At 39.4% G+C, this 25,875-nt stretch overlaps 1 protein-coding gene across 1 annotated transcript; it reads left to right on the top strand.

Moving 5' to 3' along the window:
* Positions 1–2,516: 2,516 nt before the first annotated feature.
* On the top strand, positions 2,517–25,585 carry RAB27A (RAB27A, member RAS oncogene family). The gene is made up of 6 exons (XM_009575137.1): positions 2,517–2,638; positions 18,180–18,352; positions 20,014–20,099; positions 20,851–20,954; positions 21,719–21,842; positions 24,515–25,585. The coding sequence occupies exons 2-6, from the start codon at positions 18,200–18,202 to the stop codon at positions 24,711–24,713; spliced, it is 666 nt and encodes a 221-aa protein (XP_009573432.1). The 5' UTR covers positions 2,517–2,638; positions 18,180–18,199; the 3' UTR covers positions 24,714–25,585.
* Positions 25,586–25,875: the final 290 nt, after the last annotated feature.

Raw genomic sequence — 25,875 nt, 5'->3', positions numbered from 1 at the left:
AAACTTATGATATTACTCCCTATCAGAAGATTTAATAACTAAATAGGTAGCCATTCCTTTGTAGAGTTGTAGCTTGAAAACTGCATTTCGTGGTTTCAGGACTTTACTGGTGTAATTTTGATCCCCTACATAAACTTAGAAAATGTCCAAGCTCTTACAACGCCCTAAGATTTGGGTAGCAGCAAGAGGAAGGCTTACCGTGGGCTGGCTGCAGTGGTTCCTGTTCCAGCTGCTGCCGTACCGTTTGCGTGTGCTTCCTGCCACCACAGTAGGGTTGGCTCAGCTGTTTGTGCAGCATTTGCTGAGATGCTGCAAATGTGTTTATTTAAAAACAGATACTTTAAATAACCAAACATTGATGTCCTCCCGTTTGTAAACTGGGGCCCTCTGTTTTGGTACTAACTCTGCAGTTTGAAATCAATGTAACTTCACCCTCAGAAAATAAACTTTATTTCAGCTGTACCTTCCTAGCAAAGTCTTACTGTTTCGGATAAAACCCTTTCCTGGAAGGGGGAAGTGGAAGTTTGTTGGTATTCCTCACACCAGGTTGGTAAGAGGAAAATTAAGAAGCCTCGTTCTGTCCTGAAATCAAAAACTGAAGTCTGGAAATTATTTGTGAATTGCTTTCCCCTCAAAGATAGCAAAAATCTTACTGTGTGGAAGAGCTTGAACTCCATTTGCATTGCTGGTTGAGACTTCCAGATAGGCAGTTTGTGTTCAACGCATGTAGCCACCCCCCAGGGCTGTTTGCAACATGGCAAAAGAGTTGTTGCTTTGTCTGTCAACACTTCTTATCCTGTTCCTCCTTCTGCGCTCTGGAGCAGTTACCAGAAATTCTTGGCTGCTTGTGGTCTGAATTTCTTCACAGTAAGCAAATGCGCTGGTATCGATCAGGGAAGCAGTTGAAGATTAAAAATGTTCACGTTGCTGAAAATTGAACACAAACTTTTTTATTGCATGTGAGAGCAAAAAAGGGACTTCTGTATTCTTCTGAAACTGTGGTGAAATTTGTAGAAGATTGGAATGAGCCAAGAATGGGTAGAGTTTTAAAAATTACAACCTGTAACAAAATGTCAAAGAAATGGATTTTAGTTAAATCGGGGAAAAATGCTAAGGTAGGGCATGAAAAGGTGTTCCACCACAGGTAGTTGTTTGCCAGTATAACGGAACTTGAATGTTCGCTGGGGAAAGGGCAATAAAAATTGCTTTGATTTGCAGGAAAGGAGGCAAGATAGTTGAGACAAGTGAATTAAGGAGCTTGTGGAGTTGTTTTCGTTACTGGTAGAGGAATGCATTCAGGATACATTAAATGCTGTAGCAGGCTGCCTGCAGCACTTCTTAAATTATAAGACTGGAGAGTAGTCTTAGAAACCTTCTTAATTTGCTTTGTTACTTCTCTGCTCATGAAACACTGTGAGGAAAGAAACCGAGACAAGAAAGGGTTGTGCAAGGCGACCCATCTTCTGTAAAAGCTCACATCTGCTACATCTTACATGGTGAGTGCAAAACTCACTTTGTTCACACCTTTCAGTCCTCTACTGTTAGCATCTGTAATGTCAAGAGCGTTTGTGAGAGGGGACAAGGCCTCGTGGTGACCGCAGGCTGTGTAGTTCCTTTCTTATCCCTTGGACCCAGCGCAGGGACCTCTGTCCAGCGAGTGCCTTGGTGCAGGCACCAGTGCCATAATGTGGCCAGACGTGAATCTTGCTTGTTGGGTGTCTGTGTTAACAAGCCCTGATGAATGGACTTGTTGTTGAGGAAGAGTTGGTTTACATGTTAAATCAGTAACTTTATTTCCTTGAAATTATTAGATGTGTGAAATGTCTGCATATATCTCTTAGGTTTGAGGAAGGGGCTTGCAGATTTAGCTGCAGTTGTTCAGAAAGTTTCTGGCAACAACTTAACTCTGGTCTTTTGTTGGAGCTTGTTCCTATCAGAAGTGGTTCCAGCTGAAGAGGCTGGACGTGGATGCCCACAAAGCCCCGGGTACTGCTGCCGCTGCCTGTCCGAATCCTTCCAACTCCTTCTCATGTGGTCTCACGCAGGTGTCTTCATCAATTTTGTTATCTGTAACTTGTTTCTGCCATCTGTAAAGGCATAAAATAAAAACAGGCTCAAAACTGAAATTCTCCGTTAGGTTTTGCAAGCATTTGGTGCTCACTGTATTTCATTATAGTGGACTACTGTGTTTGCTGTATTTTATTCTATTTTTTTGTAATGAAACATACTGCAACTTCCTCTCCCTGTGACAAGAAGGGGGAGGGTCAGTAGTTTAAGCAAAGGCTCAATGTTTGTTACCTGGTTTAGGGAGATCTAGTTAACTACGTTGCTTAGTTTTAAGAGGAAAAGAGATCACTTGATCGGTCAGCAAGACCACATGACAAGCAGCTGAATGTAATTAGGTGGATAGGGTGGTTGTGTGGGGCTGGCAGCTTTGCATGTCAGTGCGAATTTTAGAGCTATTATTCTGAACTACAGTATTTGGTTTTTATTTTCTTTCTCTGCTGATACTAACTGTAGATGAGAAACGGCTCTTTTTGCATGACTATGGTATTCAAGAGATCTGAACTGTGTCAGGAAACTCGTCACTGAAGTACCCTTGGAAAACTACAGATCCATTTGCAGCTGTTAAGCATAGGTATGTAAACACTTTCTCTCTTTTATTTATTTTTGTAAGATTTATTACATTGTTTTCCTTGAGCTGACAGTTGTTGTATGCCAACTGTTCCTCTGTTAAGAGCTGTGAAACAATGTTGCTGTACTTTTACCAAACTGCCTGAAATATTTTGATTTTGAGAGACAGTTCAGCATTGCTGCATCCTCATGTTCTAAAGGGAAAAGTCAGCTTAAAACTGGGAAGTATACTGGCTTATGTAAAACATAGGCTTTGGGTTTAAATGACAAAACTGCAGCTTTTTGGTGTGTCTTTGTCTTTGGTTATTGCTTTTTGCAAAGAAATCAGTCAGGTTTAAAGACAAACCTGGGTAAGCTTATCAGTAAGATTAAAATACATGATTGCAGTGACCAGTGTCTGGATTCAGTAACCGTAAGATGGCCTTTCTGGTCCCAAGTCATCAGCCTACATTTCCTGCTGTGTTAAGTCAAACTTACTCTACAGTTAGAAGGTGGAGTTAGACCTTTGATAGTAAACTGTACTGCACAAATAATGATTCATAATACAGAACAAAGTAACTAGGTATTTTTAAATGTTGTACTGCTTGAACTTTTTCCCCCTCTATTTATTCCTGTGTTCTCATTAACACAGAGAGATAAATTACACTTAATAAAACAGTCCTTTAGAATGGTGGTTTTTTTAACTGGGTTGCGCACCAATGTGTTTGTTCTCATGTATGCTAAATGTATTGATGGTAAAAGGAATAAAAATGGTGTGTTGCACAGTCTGTTATTTTTAATTAGCAAAAGAAATTGGACTGCAAGGAACCATGAGAGCTCATCTAGTTCACATTCCTTGTTCAATCATATAGTAATGGTTTCAATCTCTAAAATTAATTTTGGTAAAGGCAATGTGTTTTGTATCTTCTCTGGAAGAAACTCAAAATGTATGTGCCCATCTGACTAGGTCATTCCTTGCCACCCCAAGCATGAATTTGTAATCAGGCATCCTTTCTAGCCCATGTGTTTGCCAGTGTTTTTCTAATCATGAACCAAAACTCCAGTTTTTGCAGACTGTAAGTAACCAAGGAGGAATTGTTCAGAGAACAGAAAACAGTATTCTCCTCCACTTCTGTGGGAAGGTCACAAGGCTTTCCCAGGGTTTTAATTGATGTCTACCATAGAGTATCTTAAGATGATTTTTATAGTCTTGATCATCACCCCTTGACTTGTGTTTATGAGAAAGAAGTGACAAATTCATAAATGTAGTTAAATAAATATGTTTTCTTGCTGTTTCCTTATAGACATCCTCAGTGTATGAAAAAGCTTATATAAAATAACTGGGAGGAAGGATTTTTGCAAACATTGATGCTTGATTTTAGTGTTTTTTTTCTGTGCTGTGCCGGATGGCACTATGGTTGTCATAGTTGCTTCATTGTAATTTATATAATGCTTTTCAATTACTGCATTACATGTGCATTTTGAATGTGTGTTACAGAAACAATTTCTAGCACTTTTTAGGGTAGTGATTTCTAATAGCCTAAGTTATTTGAGGATTAAATTTTGATAATGTTGGGATTCTGTTGTATAGAGCAAAACAATATTCTAGTATGTGGTGCTGCCCCACTTTCCCTCACCATGCTCCCAGTGTTTTCGGTATATTTGCTCTTTTGCAGCATGTCTTTCGTTTACAACACTATCTTAAACAAAACACCCTTAGTAATTAAGCCTGGTGAAGACAAACTGGGAATCTAATTCAGCTGGAATTCTTTAAACATGTCACTAAGAATGGTATCAAAGAGAAATTGTTTGGGGTTTTTTTTGCCTTTAAGAATATAAATTGAAAAAAAGAAGACCAACAAAAATTCTGAAACTATACAAAATTTAAAGAATTAACTCAAAAAATCTTAAAAGCAGTTAATGGAAAAAGACCTGGAATATATCCTAGTGGAATGAGGGAAATAAGCTCTAGTCAAAAGGAAGTAGAAATAACTTTTTAAGGAGCAAAAGTTAAGAGTAACTTTTCTTTGATCTAAAATGTTGGGCTTCATAACTAGGAAATAATATAGCTCCTCCTGCTTCTGAATTTTGTTTAAACACTGTGTCATAGGGGTAAAGTTTCTTTACAAAAATTCAGTTTTGATGTATTAAGGTGCAACTGTTGGTATCAACAGAAGCAGAACTGGGATCCTGGTGAGGTGAGAATTTTCTGGGAGTGAGCGGGTTGATATATGTTAGCGTAGGTCCACTATAGGCACTGCAGCTGTATTGATTAGTGCTGAGGTTTTCTTTTTTCACATACTGAATTTGTTTTTGCTGGAATCTCATTACTGGGTTTTTATTTCTTTCTGTAGGAAATCGTATGCACTGGTTTAAAATCAAACCAAACACTGCAAGCCAAAGTCAGTCTTCTAACAGAAGATGAAACAGCAGCGCTTACTTTAATGAGTCTTTTCAAATAGAAACTCTTGTTGGACAGTACCGTTGCATACTCCCAGTTTCTTGTGACTTGTGCACAGAAGTGCGTAGGTGAACTGATTCTTTCATATCTACTTACTCTTTATATCCCGTTTTTCATTTCAGAGGTTTGATGCCTTTCTCAGTCATAATGTAGAACGTAAAAAATTGCAAATCGTTATATGAAGCTGATTTGTCAGTTCGTGTGAGATTTTTGGATTCTTCATAAGTATGCAAAGTTTTATACTTAGTGTTAAGTCAAGAAAGCAGTCTGAATCTACTGTGATACGAAAACTACATATGCATTTTCCTGACAGAGTTTTCTACAGGGAACTTGCACTGCTTGGATCAATTAGAGCAGTCTGACTGGCAATTTATTTTCTTAGAATAACTTTGCATATTTTTTCTGGAACTTGGGTTATAGAGGTGGTTGTTCTGTAAGCTCGCTGCTGCTAAGCTGTTTCTTTGCTATAGCAGAAACATTCTGAAGAATAATTTTAATTGAAGACTTCTGGGGGGAGAGGTAGGAAATTGCCTGTTATTGTAGGTCAGTTAAAGTGAAGCTTGAGGACACTGTATGTCTGCATGAAATGTTAAGAAAGAATTCTGCAGGGAGGCATCTATATCATGAAAAGGTGGCAACAGCTGCCGGGTTTTAGCCAGGGGTGTTACTCTGCAGCCATCTGGGGGCCCTCCCTCTATCGGGGAATAACTAAAGTAAGTAGTATGGGCAAACTGTGGCATTAGACTTGTGATTCTTTTTGCTTTCCTTGCAGGGCTCATGCGTACCTCCATGACAAGAATTAGTGTAAGAAATTCTAGTTTGCTGTGCCATTTATCTGAGCAGTCTTTGCTGTATATTAAGATTTAACTATCATTCATACTGTAATACGGGATTCTGATCAGAGTAGCAAGATAAATAGTGTTAGCAACTCGGGTTGAAAAACAGCAGGCTTTTTGAATGGAAGCTTTGTGTGTGTGGTTCAGCCCGCTTAATCGGTGCTTCTTTTGAATTATCCCTTCCCTGAGGCTCTAGAAAAGAAGCCGTGCTAGGATACGAATTGAAGCAAACATTTTGCCAAAGCACTGTCTGAATATTTTGGCAGACTGCAGAGCCTCAATAGAAAGCTTGGACAGTGTTAATACATGATGCAGTTCTGGAGCTGTTCAAGTGGAAGATTCTGTCACTTGTTGAAAGTGTGGGCTTGTTTTTCAATTCTTGCGGGGAAAAAAAAAAAACACCCCGTAGTTTTTGCTTTGCTTTGTTAGAAGAGTTTGAGAGTGATACTTTTGAGCCACAAAATGACTGTCTTGCTGTCACAGATCAAGATTTCTGCTTTGCTGTCGCATGTTAGTAACTTCTTGAAGAGAACGTGGCCTATTGAATACTGCATGGCTCTATTTCAGGCAGAAGTGGTGTTTTATTACGTAACGGACAAGTTAAATTATGCCCAGAGTGTTCTCAGTGAGTTATTTCTAACCTTTTCATAGCATTTATGAAATATGGAACCATCACATATGCTTACTATTTCCAGACATGTTTACTAAAAAATCCTGCCTGAAAATATCTCTCTCAGACTGTAGCTATTACAGACTCTGAAATCAAAGGCTCAGTCTCTTTTTGAGACCTCTTAAGAGCAGATCATTCACAACTGACCCATCTCTCAATTTCTTTGAGGTGTCATGCTGCCAGCCTGCAGTGCTCTGACTGTCTCCACATTTCAGCGGTTGCCAGAAGATGTGGAGCAGACCCAGTGAGCTTGGCACCTGCAAGGATGCTTCTGTCATCATTTTATGATTTTTAAAAGTTTGGGAGAGGTGAATGCTAGCTGTGAGCCTCAGCTTTATCAATCTAGATACATCCTTTCATCTCCGTCCATGTGCACCACTTCCCTGCTTAGCATCTCTGACTGTACCTTGTATTTCAAGTCCAATCGCAGTGGGTTTGAGATTAAGGAGTAGAAGGAATAACCTTTTCTAGTTACTAGACAGGGTTTTCTCAACTGACAGTTTCCCTTGTTTTGCCACAGATAACTATAAATTTATTTTGCCCTTTTTGCTAGATCCATTTAAGAAACCCTTCTGATTAAATATTTCCACAAAAAACTTATTATTCCTAATGTCATGCCCGATATTCATAAATAATAGAGATTTTCCAGCTCATTAGAAATGCATATTGATTAGTTGTTGTCGTGGTTTAACCTGGCAGGCAGCCAAATACCACGCAGCCACTCGCTCACTCCCCCCACCCCCAGCGGGACGGGGAGAGAATCGGAAGGGTAAGAGTGAGAAAAACTCGTGGGTTGAGATAAAGACAGTTTAATAGAATAGAAAAGGGAAAATAATAATAATAATGATAGAATATACAAAATGAGTGATGCACAATGCAATTGCTCACCACCCGCGCTGACTGATAACCAAGTAGCGATCAGTACTTCTTGGATCATGCCTACCATTCATATACTGAGCGTGACGTCACATGGTATGGAATACCCTGTTGGCCAGCTGGACCACCTGTCCTGGCTGTGTTCCCTCCTCCCAGTCTAGCTTGGTAGCAGAGGGTGGTTGTCCTTGACAAGGTACTTAGCAACAACTGAAAACATTAGTGTGTTATCAGCATTCTTCTCATACTGAATCCAAAACACAGCACTAGGAAGAAATTTAACTCTATCCCAGCCGAAACCAGGACAGTTGTTCAGTCAATAACTTTGATAACCAGTAAGTTTTCTGAGGAACAGGATGTTTTCACTGGTGGCTGAAAGTGTGACCTGACACATCAGTCCTGCTCCAAAAGGCTGTGATGCCTTGTGTTAACTGTTTTCATTTGGCAGATGTAGACAGATTAACTTCTGATGGACTTAAAAGTCTTTGGGTATTTCAATGTCATCTAAGTAATGAGAAAACTTTTAACTTCCTGAGGAATAAATAGCCAGAACAAAATGTAGGAAATGCTATATGCTGTGACCCCCTGTTATTTATTGTTGAACTAAATCAAGTAACTTGCACCAAAAATAGGACAGCTCACAATATTACAGAAAAGCAATAATGCTAAAGAATGGCAGCAGCTGCAAAAAAGAGTAACTTTTGTTGCATCTTCCGATGAAAAACCAGAGTTAGCAAGGAAAAGAGTTTACCTTCTGTGAAAAACAAGAGAAGCAGATATTTCCCAACCCAAAGGATGAAAAGGTGGATTAAATTCTGCACTGAAATTCTTTCCTGCCTCACCCCTTTGTACGCTTGCCCACACCATGTTAGATGAATGATGCAGTTTTATTTTATAGTCCCATTCGTATCGTATTTGTGTGAGTTTCACTTTTATCTAACAGTGACTAGCAGGTATCTTCAGGTTGTCTGTTGCCTGACCTTCTCCATAGACTTTTAAGTGGCCTAATCATGATAATTTATTTTTGCCAGATTACTTCCCTCTAATGCAGCATGTATCTTGTATCCTTCATGAGCTTGGTGCTGTGACCTTTTGGAGAAGCATTATCTGTATTCCATATATCTGTCCTACAAAACAAGTGGAAGGCTGTCGCGAATGAGTGGTTTAGAGGCTGCTTAAAGAATCACCGTCAAAGGTATTAGCAAAAAGTGGCTTTAACAGGAATTTATAAAAGTGTGACTTAAAAAAGTTCGACAGCAAGGTTCACTCTATCACTTACTATATGCATGAAATATACAAAGGAAAAATCAAGTTAGAATAGAATTGAGCTAGAATGATTTATACAGAGACTGAAGACGCAAAGGGTAAGGGAGACCCTCCATTGAGTCAAGAGGTTCAGAGAAGACACTCTTGCTATCTAAGCTCCTGATGGGGCTTAGGTGTGGCTGGATCCACTCCTATTCCCAGACTTGGTCAACGGTTTATATCAGTGTTTAGCAGCTGTTTAAGGTGCATTCACAGTTTTAAGGTGAATCACAAGATTTTAGCAGCATTTAATCATTGACTGATTTAACATTTACCAAGTGAGTTAATAGAATTTACTACAATCGCAACAGTGACTTAATTATAGATTCGAGATGGTAATATTTATCAGGTACCTAAATCAATTCACACACGCACACACACAGGCACAAAGGTACAAAGGTATACCTGTTAAAAATTCCCCTCAAGTTTGGTGAAATATTCACTTCAAACGTCTTGGCATTTCTCAGTGGGCGAGGGTTGAGCCTCAAGGAGTGAAGGGTTTCGGCCCAGGTCCCATTGTCAGCAATGGTCCTCGGAACTTCGCAAACTTGAAAGTTCGTGAGCTCTGAGATGTGTCCCACTAAGAGGGAGATGCTGGTTGCAGCCCGCTGTGGTCCAGGAGAGCTCCAAGGGCCTCACTTAGGACCGCTGTTTATAGGGTTGCAAGATGATTGGCTTTAGTCATCAGTAAATTTCCATCCTGGCCACAATCCGGGTCAGTGAATACTGAAATTCTCCAAATTCCAGTAACGCTGGTAGCATTCCACTCCAGCTATGATCCAGGTAAGGGATGTTCCGAGGCTGTCAGGGGATGATGAATTATTCCCACTCTCATTCCCCACCTTGGCCAGGCAACAGGAGTTCCTGGTACGGTCAGTGCCACTCCCCACCTTCGCCATGCAAGTGATGGTCCAGGGATGCTTAACCACCCAACTCATTATACAAAGGCCAAGGCCTAACAGGAATTCCTGAGATCGTAGAGCGGCCCAGGAGAGGCCGGGGCGACATGCACCACCACAAAGGCGGCTGAGAACTTTCCTGCCCTGGAGGAGGAAAAAAAAAAAATTTTTTTTAGCTGCAAATATTTTCCGCTGGCTGTTTACAGTATGTGCTTTAACGGACTTAAACAAAGAATCTGGCCTGACTAATGTGTGTTACAGCCTACTGAATCGCCCACATAGGCAGAGCATAAAATGTAATACTTTCTTTAGCATGAGTACATGCACGTGTTTTCTCTGAGATGTCGTTTCATTCATATTCTAACTGCATATATGAAATTGCTTCCTCTCTCAGTTTTCAGATTTTTTACCTTTTCTTATTCTTTTTATTCTGCTTTTTCATGTGTCTGCTTATTCTAGCTGTCTGCTGGAGATTTTTGTAATCTCTAGGAAAACCCAGCTACTCCTTAAAGAAATGCTCGATTCTTATGACCCTGTGTGATTCTTATTACCTTCTCCTTTATCTTTCAGTGGCTATTTCTGAGGGCAGAAGTAGAAGTGTACTCTTTTTCCGTGCCCTTCTGGAGTTGGAAGTGTTGCTGAATGGGTGGGTGGGCAAACTTCTGGATATTCCCTCCTTCTGTGAATACGACCAGCTTTGTGGGTGAAATCCTGGTGGCTCCTGTGTTGACTGAGAGTTGGACACTGTGGAAATCTATGTAAGACTGTCATTCATAATTCCTTGATACTGTCAAGAGCAGGTACAGTGTAGTGATGTGTTACAAATTAAGGTTAGGTTGTGGGTAAGCTATGAGCTGGGTCCCAAAGTGGTCAGAATTGTCACATCAAGGAAGGATGCTGGGCATCGCTCTGAATTTCCTGTTTGTAAGTTAGTGAAAAAGCATGGCACGTTAACTTGTAAGGCATTGTGGCTTAATGTATTTATTAGAGGAACAGTTGAATGGTTGAGGAAGGAGTAAGTAGTATGGAGTTGTTTTTAAAAAAAAAAAAAAAAATCTTTGCTTTGTTTTTCCCAGTCTACTCTGGAGTTTATTCACATAGTGCAGACGTTTGCTTCACTGCTACAACTTGAAAGCAACTTCTGGTGAGAGTTCAAAGAGGTAACTTGGGAGGCAAAAGCTCTCGTTCCCAGGAGGGGGACAGGTCCTCTCAGGGAGTTCAACTGTTTTCATCAGATACTGTTGCAAATCTTTATTTATCTACGGTATTTTCTTATCATGAAGCATGAAACTGTTAGAAACTGATGAGGGAAAAGAGATGGTGCTGTGCTTTTTGCAGAGAAGTTGAAACTGTAGAGAGATCCTTCAGTATGGGTGATGTTGGAGTATCACCTGCAACATTCCTGGTTTTATTTTCCATTTTTTTCCAGTTCCATGCTGCCTTTCATTCCTTTATGTAACTGAGCCATTCTTTGAAATTCAGCCTCCTTTTCGGTGATTTGGTTATGCTGAAATGCAGACGTAGTTGCAAAACTAACTGTTGTTTCCTTTCCTGGCTTCTCCATTCCCAGTTTCCCCGGGCTGTCTGGAAACGAAATTCAGAATCTGCTGTTTCCTTGCTCGGCCTGTTGTGCAAGGTTCTCACCACATCTGCAGACCTGTTGCTTCACTTACCCCTTTTGTGCCCCCTTTCTGGGTAGGATCATGATTTTATGCCTTGCATCTCCCATTATAACTCATTCTCAGAGTGCTTTGTGTGCCTGTCAGTTCTTCTTGCTCTGCAAAATTCTGCAGTTCTAGCAATGCTGACAGCTTACAAAGTGTCCTAGAGCATCTTCAGCTGAGATAAAAGTGACATCAGCATTTGGAAGCTAAAGCCTTGCAGCCTATTTGTTCGCATGTATTTTTGCAGACTCCTATATGTATCCTGAGCACTCTTAAAATGACTTAGATCCTTCCAGGAAAGAGACAATCCTTAGACATCGATCCCACAATTCCTTAGAATTCCTCTATAGTTGAAACTAAAAAGGTCGTAACAGTGAAATGTCAAGTAAAGCAAATGAGAGTAACCAGAAGATAAATGCTCAGAGCAATTGAATCTCTTCCTCTCATTTGTGAGAGGAAGGCGTATTTTCCTTCTTGTTATTTATGTTACAGAAAAGTCCCAGAAGTCACAGAAAGTGTTATTTTTGCCAAAATTAAAGCAAGACAGGTCGTATATTTTCATAAGGAAAAAAAAGCTCAGCTCAGACTATTTCGGTAAAGTGCTTATTTATTAACTCTCTTCCCCCAGCTTAGCAGTTACTTGAGTTTATAGAAAATTGTTGTTATAATTTGTTTATGTTACATTTTTACACATCTGGCATCTTTTAGCCAAAGGCTCTTCTAATAAAGTGTTGACTAAGTAGGAACACTGTTTAACTCTGTCCCTTGTTTCGACAGAGCTGGCAAGTGTCTGATGGTGACGAGTTTTGCAAGCATTAGGGTGCTACTGAAGCCTTAGAGCAGGGTGAGGCTGTTTGCTACGCTTCACCCACACTAGACAAGAATGTGGTTATTGCTTTGCTGTAGTGTGACAGGAGTGCTGGTATGACAGGATTAGTGAACGTATTCCTTTGAGGTCCAGCTTGCTTTCTCAGTGCTGCTTCTGTAACGGATCAGGTGACGTATAAAACAACTATTTAAGTTGTTTAAGTCTGTGTAGTGCCCTGCTAAGAAGCTTTTTTAGTATGAATTTACTTGCACTTGCAGCATGATCAAACTAGTACAAATGGATTATTACCATCTACTTGTATTTACACATTGTCCATCGAGAGACCTGCAGTATTTTCCTTTTCTGTCTGTGTGAGATTTGGACCCTCTTCCCCCAATACCCATGTCAACTCTTTAATCATAAGCATGCAGTCTCAACTGCTTTTTAAGAATAAAGCCGTATTTGGAGAAACTTTCATTTGCAAAGCATTTTTGAACACTAAGTAGCATTGACTGTTTCACAGTATATTTACAAATATGGCTTGATCATATATGAATGCAGTGGAACCTTCTTAAGCAGACTCCCAACTTTTTTGCCTATTGCACACTGCTCTTGCTGTGATAGATGCCAAGGGATGTAACCCTTCGCTGCGCTCCCTCCATCCATTGAGGGCTGGATCTCTGTTGCAGGAGGGATATGCAGACTTCACTGCAGTTTGGCTCCTACCTCTAGCACACAGCCTAGTGAATGTCCCACTATTCCAGGGAGGTCTGGTTCTCCTGAGCAAAGAAGGCAAGGCCAAGGTACAACTTGCCTGTCTTTGTCTATAAGATCTAACTGAAAGCTGAGTGACACTTGCAGAAAGTGGACACTGTTAAAAGTTAACTGTAACTCTTGAGCATCTGCTGTCCATCTCCAAAAGGATAATGTGATGAAACCCTGTGGTATCTTAAAATATAAATTAATTATTGGTCTAATATCTGTGTTTTGGCAAATTCAAATTAGTTTGTCTCTTTATAGTTGTGTGGTATATCCTACCATGTTAGTCACTGGCTTTATGGCTGGCTGCACTGCAGATCTGGGATGCTGGGGTGATGTCTGAGTTCGTGTACAGAGAGTCATTTCACTTGGTATGAGGGGGAAGAGTGGATTGAGTCAAACAAATGGTTTTATTTGAGTAGTTTCATACAGAATAGTGGCTTTTTTGCTCTTGGGAGGGCTGGCTAGGTGATCTAGTGTGGGGAGGACCCCCCAACTCCCCAAAAGCTTCCTCTGTTAAATATGTATTGCTTCTCTGCGAAATGGGGTGGTGTTGCAGGTGTGGTCTGAAGTCATGTCAGATATAATACCTTATGTTCCAGTCTTTGCCAAAGAATAATTTTTCTCTTCTTTGGTAAAGATGGCTTTCACCATGGTACCCATGGGGCAGCGTAGTGTCCTTGAGTCTGTACAAGAGAGAAAGAAAGAAAACAGCAATTTGCATTAGAGGCTGCTGTATCCTTCTTGCACGAGAGAGAGAATGGTAAAGCTATGAATGGAACTGAACACCTGTGATCCATATAGTCCATCATTAACACATTTTTGTATGAAAACACTTATTAGGAACAATGTAATTGTAGTAAGGTGCGTGGGTAATTTAGCAGGTACTTTACATCTGCTCCCAGGTAGGTCATGCACAAAACTCTTCTGAAATGCTGTTTGCCTCTAGGAATAAATGGGACATGTGAACTGTGTAATTGCTTCCCAGCCGTGCTGTCAGGCAGCACCCTCCTTAGACATGGAGACATGAGGCACACCTCTTTCTCTGAGCACCCATCAACATGAATGCAAACAGGTGACGGCATAAGCCTTTTGGTTGTGTGCTAAAGAGGTGGTGCTAGAAAAATACTCCTACTGGAAGTACTATCTCCAGTGTGCCTTAACTATTCCTTTAGCAGAGTTTGGGGTAAGTGGTATACTTTACTTTAAATTGATGTGCTTGAGGACTGTCTGATTAAGAGCATGTTCAGATTTCCTGAATTTTACACTGTGTGTGTGTGTACACATTTTTATTTGCAGCTCAATGCCTTTTTTTTTTTTTTTGGCTTGTGTTTTCATTTATTCATCTCTTTGTGCCTTCTTCCTTCTTCCTCCTCCCCTCCATCAGCTCTGTAGCAGCACAGGAGTTGCATGTTTTGTGCAAGGCCAGTTTGTTAAGAAATCATATTCCCTGTCCCCATACTGCACAGGGGAAATCCTGCATGCCAAGCCAATTTCCTTAATTTATTCAGGAACAACACTGCCATAGTCTTGAATGTTTTATCACACAATAGGGTTGTGGTATTTGTGTCCTGGACGCAAAAATACGAGCCTATTAACGTTGATGCCTGTTAATGTGAAAGTACCTTAGACAAGGAAATCCACTGAACAAAAGCAGCACTTGCTTTGCAGAGCATCCCTTCTTGGCAAGCCATGATCTGGACGTGTGTGTATGTGGAGGCTTTGGAGTGGCAGCTGTACAGGCACAGCTTAAGTGATGGCTGTGGGGGTCCTGTCAGCAATGGAAAAGGCCAGTGGAGTTTTCCCAGCACTTGTTCATAGCCTCTGTCCATCTGCATGCTAGGTGAAGTGCAAAGCCAGAGCTGAATGGGATCAAGGAGGGGTTTACAAAAGGCGAAAACCCTGGAGGCCTTGATGTGGAGCCTAAAACTGTCCGTCAGTGAATTTTTTCAGCCAAGGAGTTCTTACTCTTAGAAGCAAGATTTTGGAATGATTATTCTAAAATGAATTCAGGTTTTTTTTTTCTTTTGGTGACCTGATGAATTCTAACTGTATCATCAATTTTTTCTGATTCTTCCTTTTCTACCTCCCACTGTCCTGATATACGAGGTATAGAAATGTGGAAGGTAAGACTGGAAGGTGTGAAGCTATAAAGCCTAATTTTAAAAAATGCAAAATTGGAAGGAAAAAATGGGATGGGTTTATAGTAACAGAGCAGTTACTTAAAAAATCCACAGCAGTTTTTGCTATGAATATACTTTGCTGTGAATATATTCTTATTTCTGTTGTGTGGAGCTGGATGTGTCTCGGCCCTAGGACTGCAGGTCTCGGAAGTAGAGGGTGGAGATCACTTTTTAAATATTTGTACAGGGAGGAGGACAAGGCTTGAAACTGCTATGAAAATAGCTCTTTGCATGTCTCCAAGGATAGGTTAACTGTGCAGGGTTTCACAAGACCCACTCCCTGGAGATACTTGAATAATGGACATTATGGGGTGCAGTAAAAGGTGTGTGCATTTCAAAAGCCTAAGGAGAAAACTTCCTTTTCAAGCAAATCCTTTAGAAGGCATTTTTATGCCCTTCCTGTGAAGGGCTCCTAGTCCTCTATCAGTCATTTGCAAATTGCATTCGTTACCAACGATATGGAGAATTGAGGTTTAAGTGATCCAAACAGATACTCTACAGATCAGATATGACACTAGGAATACCTTTAGGTTTTACTTCCCCGAGGTCTAACCTTGACCTTTCTGTTTTAACCAGAGCTTTCACTCAGCTCTGTCCAGTGGAAGGGTGCAGCTGAACCGTAAGTTTCTTACAGCTCCAAGTAAGAGCTGTAGCGCCCTTTCTTCCTCCATAAGGTCTTGCACAGGGCGCAAGATAAATTACCTTTCTTACAACATAAATTAGCAGTGATTAGGTGGCTCTATCATTTGTATCTTTTATTAAAAGTACATTCTATATACCTATAGCCAGCTAACAAAATACCAACAAGACAAGGCAAATACTTCTGTACAAGTTGGATAGCATAGTAAAAGACATGAAGCTAGCTTGTTTTTGTATAATATACTGGCCCTAAGATTTGCATTTAAGCCTTTTTAAGCAACAATTAATTTAGGGGTACTGAAGCTGGAAGAACACGTACTTGAGTAGAGAGGGAGCTTACACAGCCCTTTGCCCTTGGAGAACATCTGAGCGTAAAAGAAACACCACATAAAAGATGGAAGTCTAAATCAAATCCAGTCTTTAGTAAAAATCTCCTTGTTTGCTTTTTAAAATATTTTTTTCCCTTTCTTCTAGTGCATTTCAATGAAAAGACCCTTTGTAGAGCTGCAAGGTAGGCGATCTGATTTTACTTTTTTTTTTCCCCTTCCCTAACAGGGGGGAGGATTTAAAAAACGAAACAATAACCCAAAACCCCCTTTTGCTAGTATGTGTGAGTGTGTCTAATGGATCAGGATTTTTAATTTCTTCTAAAAATGTTCTTATGTCAGCGTGTGGCTGCCTGTTCCACTTGCTCATTTGAACATACTGTTCCTACAGACCTGCGTGGTGGATGTAAGCTTGCAGTTGTGGTGTATTTATGTAAAAAGCTCACTGATAACTATTACAGCGAGGTGTTTTGTTTCAATCTTTTGCTCTGTTGCAAAACTTTGTATTAAAACACAACAGTGGAAAGTGAATTAGCTGGCTGTGGTGTGGTAGTGAGTGTGAGCTCTGTCACCTAAAACCCCTTTCCTGCAAGGTTTTACTGTCAGCGAGGGCATACTGTAAAATATGCTTTGGCTGGGGAGGGGGAGACTTCAAAACTGGAAATCGCAAAAAAAGTCAGATGCTTTCGACTGACTCTTCAGTTGGAGAGTATCTGGGTGTAAATCTGACCGTCGTCCGCATCTGATCGCGGTAAGTCCAGTCATGGCTAAGTCAACTAATCACAGTTCTGTCTTGTAACCAGGAGCAGTACTAACATAAAGTTGAAGCTTTAAAGATAGTTATGGTTTTAGCTTAATGGTGGTGATTGATGCCCACGTACTTGAGATACGGAGTTTGTTCCAAACCTCAAGCTGTGAGTTGCTATTCAAGAAATGAGTTGGTGTTTTGCCATTGATGCAAACTACTGCAGTGTTTGACTTGACATGAGTAATTTTATCTAGTTCAAGCTACAGATAGTTCCAAAAATAACTATTTACAGCTGAAACAGCAGATTTTACTTTTTTTAGTATTTTGTTTCATCATCTATCTTATTTTTTGTCTTTTCGTATCTATTTCCCTCCTTCATAAGAGGCAATTTAATACCACTTTTAGTTGCTTTTAGAATGGTTATTTTAGGCTTATCTTCTTATGTTCATTTCTTTGAAAACAACATAAGGCAGCTCTCTACTGTTTGTTTTGGGGGAAGAGAGGCTCAGTAACTACTCAACAGGAAAGTACTAGTGCACTCACGTCATTCTTTCTAGTATATATGAAATTTGCCAGTGATTTTTGTTATACATTCTAGCTGTTACTGCACTTTGATGAGACTATAACTAATACGGTTATTTTTTCAAAGGCACAAAAAGGATAGAGAGAAATTTCTTAAATGCGTATGGGCCATGGGAAGATGTGTGTGTTATTTAATGGCAATTCAGAATCAAGATTTAGTTTAAATGATTAACTAGCATCATGATAAAAACTTTTAAAACTTTGAAAATTGGTCCTCTAAACAAAACAAACCAAACCCCCAACAAAATCAATAACAACCACAAAATGTTGCTTGGTTATTTTTCCTCCTGGTATGAAAAAACTTTTTCAAGACTGAAAAATAGCTATTAATAGAAAAATTTTGTCATTTTTATTTAAATATAGTGGGCAGTCTGGAAAAAAATAAAATTTTTGCATATGTTAATAATGTCACAGTGAATGTGAGGTCAGAGTTGCATTGCTGGTACAATTAAGTAGCTTTTGCCAGCTTCCACGCTGGTTAAAAACAATTCTGCAGTTCATGTTCCAGATATCTTGAATACTTTGACCTTGATTTTTCAGTCTTTCCTGAAAAAGTTAAAATTATGTTGCCTTCTCTTTGTAATAAGAGGAATGTGATAAAATTAACTATGCAGTTTTTCAGTCACAGCTGAATTTGATATTGATAATTGGCATAATTGAGAGTTTGAGGTGAAACCAGTGTAAAAGAGTACAGAACTGGTCCCACTGCTGGATGCTTTGTAGTTCAAATAATTATTTTTATTTTAAACATTTGTCAAAAGAAGCCTTGGCAGAGTTGTTTACTAACTAATCCTTTTTGCTTTGCTTTTTAAGGTATCTCCTGAATTCTCACTATGTCTGATGGGGACTATGATTACCTCATAAAGTTTCTAGCACTCGGTGATTCTGGAGTAGGAAAGACCAGCCTTCTTTACCAATATACGGATGGCAAATTTAATTCCAAATTTATCACAACGGTGGGCATTGACTTCCGGGAAAAGAGAGTGGTGAGTTTTCACAAACTGTGTGCTACTTAATGGTATTTGTCTTGGTGATGACTAGAATCTATTTTTTTAAAAATCTAACCTGCTGATCCTTATGTGTAGGCATGTAATCAGTAGTTATTGTGTACTTAATCTTGTGACAAGGAAACAATCTCATTTTACCTGGTTATTTTTGTTGTTGTTGTGTTGTCGTCCCTCCATTTCCCCCAAAGTTAAAGTAAGAAGAGCTGATTCTAAGCGACCACTTACTGCTCAGCAAGTGTTGATGAGTGTATCTACTCTGTGAGTTGTGCACATAGTACCTGGAGTAGCACTTTTATTGTTGAACTCCCTTTATGAGGAAGGATTGGGCTGTAGTAAAAATGTTTTTGCTGTTTGTGAACTGAAATGGCTAGTGAACAAAGACTGCAATGTTGATTTTAAAACAGTTTTAAAACATGTGAATGAAATGGGATAGCATGATAGATGGAGCTGATTTGGCTTTCCAAGCAGTTACCACTACTAGAGAATTGTGAAAAATAAGGTAGTAACCCCTGAATTGTTATTAAACTAGGCAAATGTACTTTTGACATGAAGCTGAGCATGATAGCCAATTGGATGCTAGTCCTTACTGCACTGAGAAATTGAGTTGGCACAAGTTTTTTTCATTCTTATGTAGAAGTATTAAATGCTTTTCAGTGTAGCCTGATGATTTCCCAAGTGTCCAGAAGTCCGGATAGGGTAACGGGCATTGTGCATCCATTTTGATGGATGACACGCACCACAGTAGTGGAAGGAGTAAATATCTTTGTGAAATGTGAACCCGGTCTCTTGCATAAATTAGTATTCCTTTTGTGGGATAGTAAACATGGTGGGTTTACAGCATATTTGATAACTCAGGATAAGATTTAGGTTTCACAACCTGAATCGTATAATCCACAAAATCAGCAAGTTTATGTGTCTCTAAAGGTAGTGTTTGTAACTCTGGTAACCTGGTACAATGACAGTTGAAGGTAAAGAAGACAACCTAACATGAAGTGTTCTAAACAAGAAATGAGTCTTTTTTTTTTTTATCTGATCCTTCCAAAGCTAACAGATGCCCTTATTTAAATTTTCACGCTGAGTAAACTCTTCAGCTTTTATTATTATCATCCAATTTCTGCTTTTTAAGCTGTGATATGATAAGATCTACCCTCAGCTCTTTTTCAGCAATCTTTTGTCAGCTTATGAGAGATGTCTTTATGAATATATTCTGTTCACTAATGAGGTTCTGTTATTGGTACAAATTTATTGCCAGATTGCATGATCCAATTGTTGCTTTCTTACATTTTAATTTGAACACGATACAAGATAATAGCAAAAAATAGAAAATCAAAATACTAAAATTAAGTTTGCCTAATGAAACTTAATGGCCACTCTAAATATCTTTCGGAGTCCATGATCTATTGGATACTGTTTTTCCAGTTTCACTTTTACCCTTATTTTTTAAATACTCAGTTGGATGCAAAATTAAAATGCAACCCATATTACTTTTGCCTTACAAAGCAGAGGGATTGAGTTGTAGTTGGGATCTTTGCATCGGCAATGCTAGTTTTGCTGCATTTAATGACTTCAAATGTCAGTTATTTTGTGTTCTGTAGAGACTGGACTGCTAACACTCCGTCTTGCAAATTTACCTTTTACAGGTGTATAGACCCAATGGGCCAGATGGTGTTGGTGGCAGAGGACAGAGGATACATCTTCAGCTCTGGGATACTGCAGGGCAGGAAAGGTATGTTCCATCCCCCCACCTAGCAAGTAGGGCAGTTGTCATCAAGCTACATGCAAATGGAACCGAGTACATGAATTCTCTTTATTGATTGTTACATTTTAATTGTATGACTCAAGATGGGAAAGTGTGCTTCCTTTAATTTTAACAGTGATGGAAAGTTTCCTATGAATACCCATTAAATTACAACTGTAATTTACAACTGTAGAACATTAAAACTGTAATTGTTGCTTTTTGTCTTTTGGAAACTTTCTTTTTTTTTTTTCATGGCCAATGCATATAGATATTTTTAAAGCTTTTCTTTTTTCAGTTTTCTTTAAATTTCTGTAAATATGTTGAGGTCTTGGGAACAGGTGAAATCACCTCAAAGGATTCTTTTCTATTTGTCTATGAAAAGACTAGCATCCTAGCGGTTCATAGTCTTAAAATCAAGAACTGATATGTATAGGGGACAAATTCCTGTTAGAAGTTTGAATTTCATTCTTATTTTAATTTCTGAATCTTGATCAAGTCATGCTTTATATAGAAGACACTATCTAAAGCTCTCATGCTCCTTGACTTCCTTAGGCCTTGATTAGGCCATAGTAATGTTAGCAATTCTTCTTATCCAGTCCCTACGTGAGCAAAACAGTTATGATGACTATTTCATTCTAGTTAATTCAGCCTTAAGTTACCTCAGTTTTATGACTATATGCAGTTATATTTTCAAAGTAACTTGTCAGATGAGCCAACTAATTTCACTCTGCTGGTCTAGGTTTCGTAGCTTGACAACAGCTTTCTTCAGAGATGCCATGGGGTTTCTTCTTCTCTTTGATTTGACAAATGAGCAAAGCTTTCTGAATGTCAGGAACTGGATAAGTATGGCATTTCTTTATTCTTTTTTCTTTCTTTCTTTGCGTGGGCGGGAAGGGGGTTATATTTGTAAATACGGAGTCTCACTGAGAAATAGAACTGAAAATACTGGTTTTTTATAGCTTTCTTAGTAAAAGAAAGTAAATGTTGCATTCATAGCTGTAATAGCTGCCTAGTGGTGGCTTCTAGTGTTTACCTGAAATTCAGCTTTGCCTACTGAACTTGAATCTTAACCTATATAAAAGCAAGCTGAGAGAACATCATATCCCTGACTCTGGTGATATTCAGTAATTTAAGTGTGTGGAAAGCCTATGCAAAACTATTTTGACTCACCTGAAGCTTTGTCAATAAAACTTAATGGAAGGCAAATGTTACTAGGCTGGTGTATCTAGGCGAAGGAGTTCCAAAACTGTATCATCCATCAGGAAAGGGAAGTATATCCTTTCCTGGCAGCTCACTGAAGATGCTTGGTGAGCATAACTCCTTAAGCTACAAATACACAGCTTCTGTGCTAACTTTTTCAGGCTTCTACTTCCCTGGCTTGTTCCCTGGCTTTTTCACCGGGTACATGATAGTGGATGTCCACCTGTTCTCTGGCTCCTCAGTGCAATAGCAGAAGTCCTGTGAGATAACAGAGAACATGCTTGTTTTCTGTCTTTCAAAGAGTCGTTTTCCTGAAGAACTTTGTATTGCCTGAAATGTGGTAGTGTTTTTAGTGAGCTTTATGTGTGACAGTAAGTTGTGACCCCTATTCGTGTTGTTGCTGTTAGGTCAGCTACAAATGCATGCATATTGTGAAAACCCTGACATTGTATTATGTGGAAACAAGAGTGATCTGGAAGACCAAAGAATGGTGAAAGAAGAAGAGGCTAAGGAACTTGCAGAAAAATATGGGTAAGTAACTTCCTTCCAGTTATTGCTGTGTTTAAAGCAGAATGAAATGTTTTCTATAATGCCTTTTCTGTATACTGAAAGGTTATTGTGAGAATAAGCATTTTAGAATGCTTAACTGGCTGGTATGGTATATTTTTTCCTGTCAGAGATTAATGTTTTCTGCATTGCCTAAAAATCCGTACTTAGTATGACAATAACCTTGCACTGGAGACTGGTTAATCTTCTCCTTTCCTTGGCAGTAAACAAAGTAAATTTTCACAAACATTCTGGAAAAGAGACAGAATTTAGCTGGAGAGGCAGGGAATGATGCGGGTCTAATTCTTTGCTCTTGCCTGTGCTGACGCTTTCTATGGGGCCCAGAAAACCCAGGTCTCTTACAAAGTGAAATCCGAAAGAGCATTTGATGAGGTGATGAGTGTCACATCAGATTTTAGGGAAAACAAAAATAATACCAAGCAATGATATCCTAATTTACAAGCTGAGTTGTTTTACAAAAGTTTGTTGTAGAGTAGCCGTTGTCTCTGGCATGGCCATGGAAGCACGTGGCCTCAGTTTCTTTGACTGGCATTTGGACAGTCTGCTTACAGAGTGCTGGGTTCCCACAGGAGAGCAGTTCTGGCCCAGCCCACGGTTCCCCGGTTCTCTGGCCCCTCCCCATTCAATCTTCCTTCAACTGTTCAAGCAATTTTGTTAGGACTGTACCTTAGGTGAATTCTTAGTGACTTAGCCTCAAAGGAGTCAGCAGTGTTTTCTTGCAGGCATTGCACTCTCAGAGACTCCCAGGGAGTCTGAAAACCAAGTCAGACCAGCAGGAAGACAGGGTAGCCTTGCCCTTCCCCTTCCCTACAGGCAAAAGTCATGTATCCCTAAACGAATTATGTGAAATCTTTGTTCCTATCAGATACTAATTAATCCCATAGTACTGTTATACTCCCTTAACTCTTCCATTGGTCTCATCTCTGGATTATATTGCATTTCAGTGTGGATCAGAAGTGCACTTTTGAAGCAAATCTTCTGATCCATTTATTGTGGTTTGATTCACACAGAGGAGCAGCTTTCTAGCATGTGAACTGGATTCCTTCTCAATTGAAAACTAAACTCGACCAGTAATCTGCATTCAGTCTGAGGGACTAGATTAGAGCTGGTCCAAAATAAAGCCCACAAAACTTGCACAGTTTGAACACTAGGTCCTCAGTGCTAAGGACTTGTTCTGCAGGTTGTGTTTCCTATCACGTAATCACAAATTAGCTTTCTTTGACCTTGAAGAGTCATTGGAGGCAAATCAGGAGCAAACTGTCTATTAGAGACAAATGGGTTTAGTGCAATATTACCTTCTTACTTTTTCATTCACTTGTGAAAATGCATGGTTGAAGTCCTTGTCACACACACAACAGCAAGTGCATTTGGTACTTTAACCAGCTGCTTGTGAAGGAGCAAAAACTTCTGAACAGCAGCAGAAGGCATGTAGCCATTTCTTAAAGATTTGAAAGAGATCTCTTTGCATGAGACTTCACCTTCTGGAAATAATTTATGAAATGTTTATCTTTGTGGCTGAAAATGCCAACTTAATTTAGGAATAGGTCGCTAAAAGTCAAGGGTGTAGATCACGTCCAATCTGTAGGCAGTTACAAAGTTCTCTGCCCTGTAGAAGTGAGACAGGATAGCTGCTAGGAGTCAGTTAGTTTCCCAAATGCTCCTGAGGGGAAGCAAGATAAATCCTGCTGCAGCAAACAATCTTCTGGTAAGAAGTGTGTGAGATAGTGAATATCCACTCTCTCTGGAAAGGGCTTGTACTTGTAAGTGACATATTTTGAAAACGATTGCAGGAAACCTACACACTGAGACAGTAATATAATATTTTTGACTGCTCATGCGGTCTGGCTTAACTTGCAAGTTAAGTAAGAAATACTTAAAATTATGAAGTGATTGTTTCGGTCGTTACTGGGGAGTGACACTACTGCAGCCATGCTAGCACCACCCTGTGGTCAAAAGCCTTCAGACCCGCCATTGAAACATCCTGACCCACAACGATAATGAAAACTAGCAATGTGTTTTCAATACCTTCAATACCAAGGTGTCCAGAAACCTTTTTAATAGGTGGTCTGAGCAGTGGGGGTTTTTTTGTATGTAAGTGAGTCTATAGTTGAAGTGTCAGCAGAAGAAACAGTCACCTTTTGTAGTGAAAAGAGTACCACATTAGGAGTCTTTACTGCCTTGCCTGCAGGGTTACGTCCATACTAGCATTCCCTCTCTTGCAGTGACACCCTAGCTGATGTAGATAGAAATCAGTAAGGAGAACACTTACGCACACAAGGCCATATAAAGTAATTGCATCTCTTGTGGGGAAGGGAGCTGGAAAAAACAGACCTCGGGAGCATAGCTTTGGGAAGTTATTTTGGATATACACTGTAACATTTACAGTTACAGTGCCTCTGTAAATTGTGGACTCCACGATGTAAACTAAAGCTTATCCTTCTGCCCTACCTACAGAATCAGCCATTTCATTAATTTCTTTTGCATTTCAGACCACTGACCACTTAGTGTCTTTCTGCTATGGAGCAGCAGTAACCATGTTTGTGTGATTTCTAAGTATGTGGCAGTAGGCATGTATTGGTTTTGCTCCTATGAATATAAACTGTGTGATGTAAGTTTGTGGGTTTTGTCTTCTGCAGAATACCATATTTTGAAACGAGTGCAGCTAATGGGAATAATGTAAGCAAAGCCATTGAAACTCTGCTTGACCTCATAATGAAGCGCATGGAACGGTGTGTGGATAAATCCTGGATCCCAGAAGGGGTGGTGCGCTCCAATGGGCACAGCTCTACAGAACAACTGAATGAGGAGCAAGAAAAAGGCAAATGTGGCTGTTAACTCAGTTACAATTAAGTTTAATGTATATGCTAAAGTATAGTACAGTTGCAGCTTAACTGTTTAACTTATGGACGAATCACATTGTGTAGTTATTTAATGAGCTATAGTAATTCTTGATACAAGTTTTTGGTTTTTTTCCTCTCAAACAACATTGACCTTTGCTTGCAAGGTATGCAGTTTATTAGTGATGGGACAGAGGTTTAATTTGGTGTAGCACTGGATATTACTCTAATTCTCTACTTTGGAAGGAAGGGAAGGAGAGGAATTTTCATTACGAAATTCAGAAACATCTCTCTGTATGGGCAATGAGAAAGGATAGGTTACTGAATTGAAGGATTTTCAATTGCCCTTTGAAGGCTCCATTAACTACACAGACTAGGCTTTTAAATTAGATATTCTGACAGCTCTTAGTCTCTGCTAACAGCAAGCTTACCAACATGGTTCTTGGTTTTGAACAGAAACGTTTAATCATTTCATCAATCAATAACAATCTTAAAGAGTAAATCTTGTGTTTTCCACAAAAGCCTGTGAGTAGCTTTTCCTTGCTCTCTCAAACTGTCAGTTTTTAGTGATGAAAACCAAAAGAAAGCTATTCTATATAGAATAAAAAACTACAGAGAAGCAGGGGGGTGCATATGTAGAGCACTTTGGGTATGTCATGAAATTGAACATGTAAACTACAACTGTACTATATAAAATATATCCAACACAGCCTATGAGACCTCCTGACATCATTTGAATTTCTAAAATGTGCATATACATATATTTGTATGTAAATGGCATAACTGTACATCTGTTGTTATGTTTTGTTTATGTTACCACTCATGTTTTAACGGAATGTAGGGCAACCTAGATGTCAGCAAAATTTCATCAGAGCTAGTGCATTGCACTGAATTTGTTTTACCAAACACAGATTTGGAATGTTTCTTCAACTTTGGTTTGAAAAATGAATGATGATTGTCTTCTGGTGTGATGCAGCTAAAATACCAGTTCTGTCTAGATCAGTATTTCTATAAATTTATAATGCTCATTTTATTCTGCCAGCCTTTGTGTCTTGTATATCTTGGTTATCATATATTCATTTATGGCTTGTTCATTTCCTTTAGGTTGTATTTAAAAAAGAATAGAATTGCTTTTCTCTTTTTCCCCCTACGGATCACAT

This window comes from Fulmarus glacialis, unplaced genomic scaffold (assembly GCF_000690835.1).
Source record: "Fulmarus glacialis isolate BGI_N327 unplaced genomic scaffold, ASM69083v1 scaffold8543, whole genome shotgun sequence".
In the NCBI taxonomy this organism is placed as follows: Eukaryota; Metazoa; Chordata; class Aves; order Procellariiformes; family Procellariidae; genus Fulmarus; species Fulmarus glacialis.
This window is presented reverse-complemented; position numbering and strand designations above follow the sequence as displayed.

What these genes read in the sequence shown, in the direction of transcription:
- RAB27A (XM_009575137.1), top strand. Translation starts at nt 18,200, where the DNA reads ATGTCTGATGGGGACTATGATTACCTCATAAAGTTTCTAGCACTCGGT. An exon ending in GATACTGCAGGGCAGGAAAG is followed by an intron (nt 20,100 to 20,850) that starts GTATGTTCCATC and finishes CTGCTGGTCTAG; the next exon opens with GTTTCGTAGCTTGACAACAG. An exon ending in GAATGTCAGGAACTGGATAA is followed by an intron (nt 20,955 to 21,718) that starts GTATGGCATTTC and finishes TGTTGCTGTTAG; the next exon opens with GTCAGCTACAAATGCATGCA.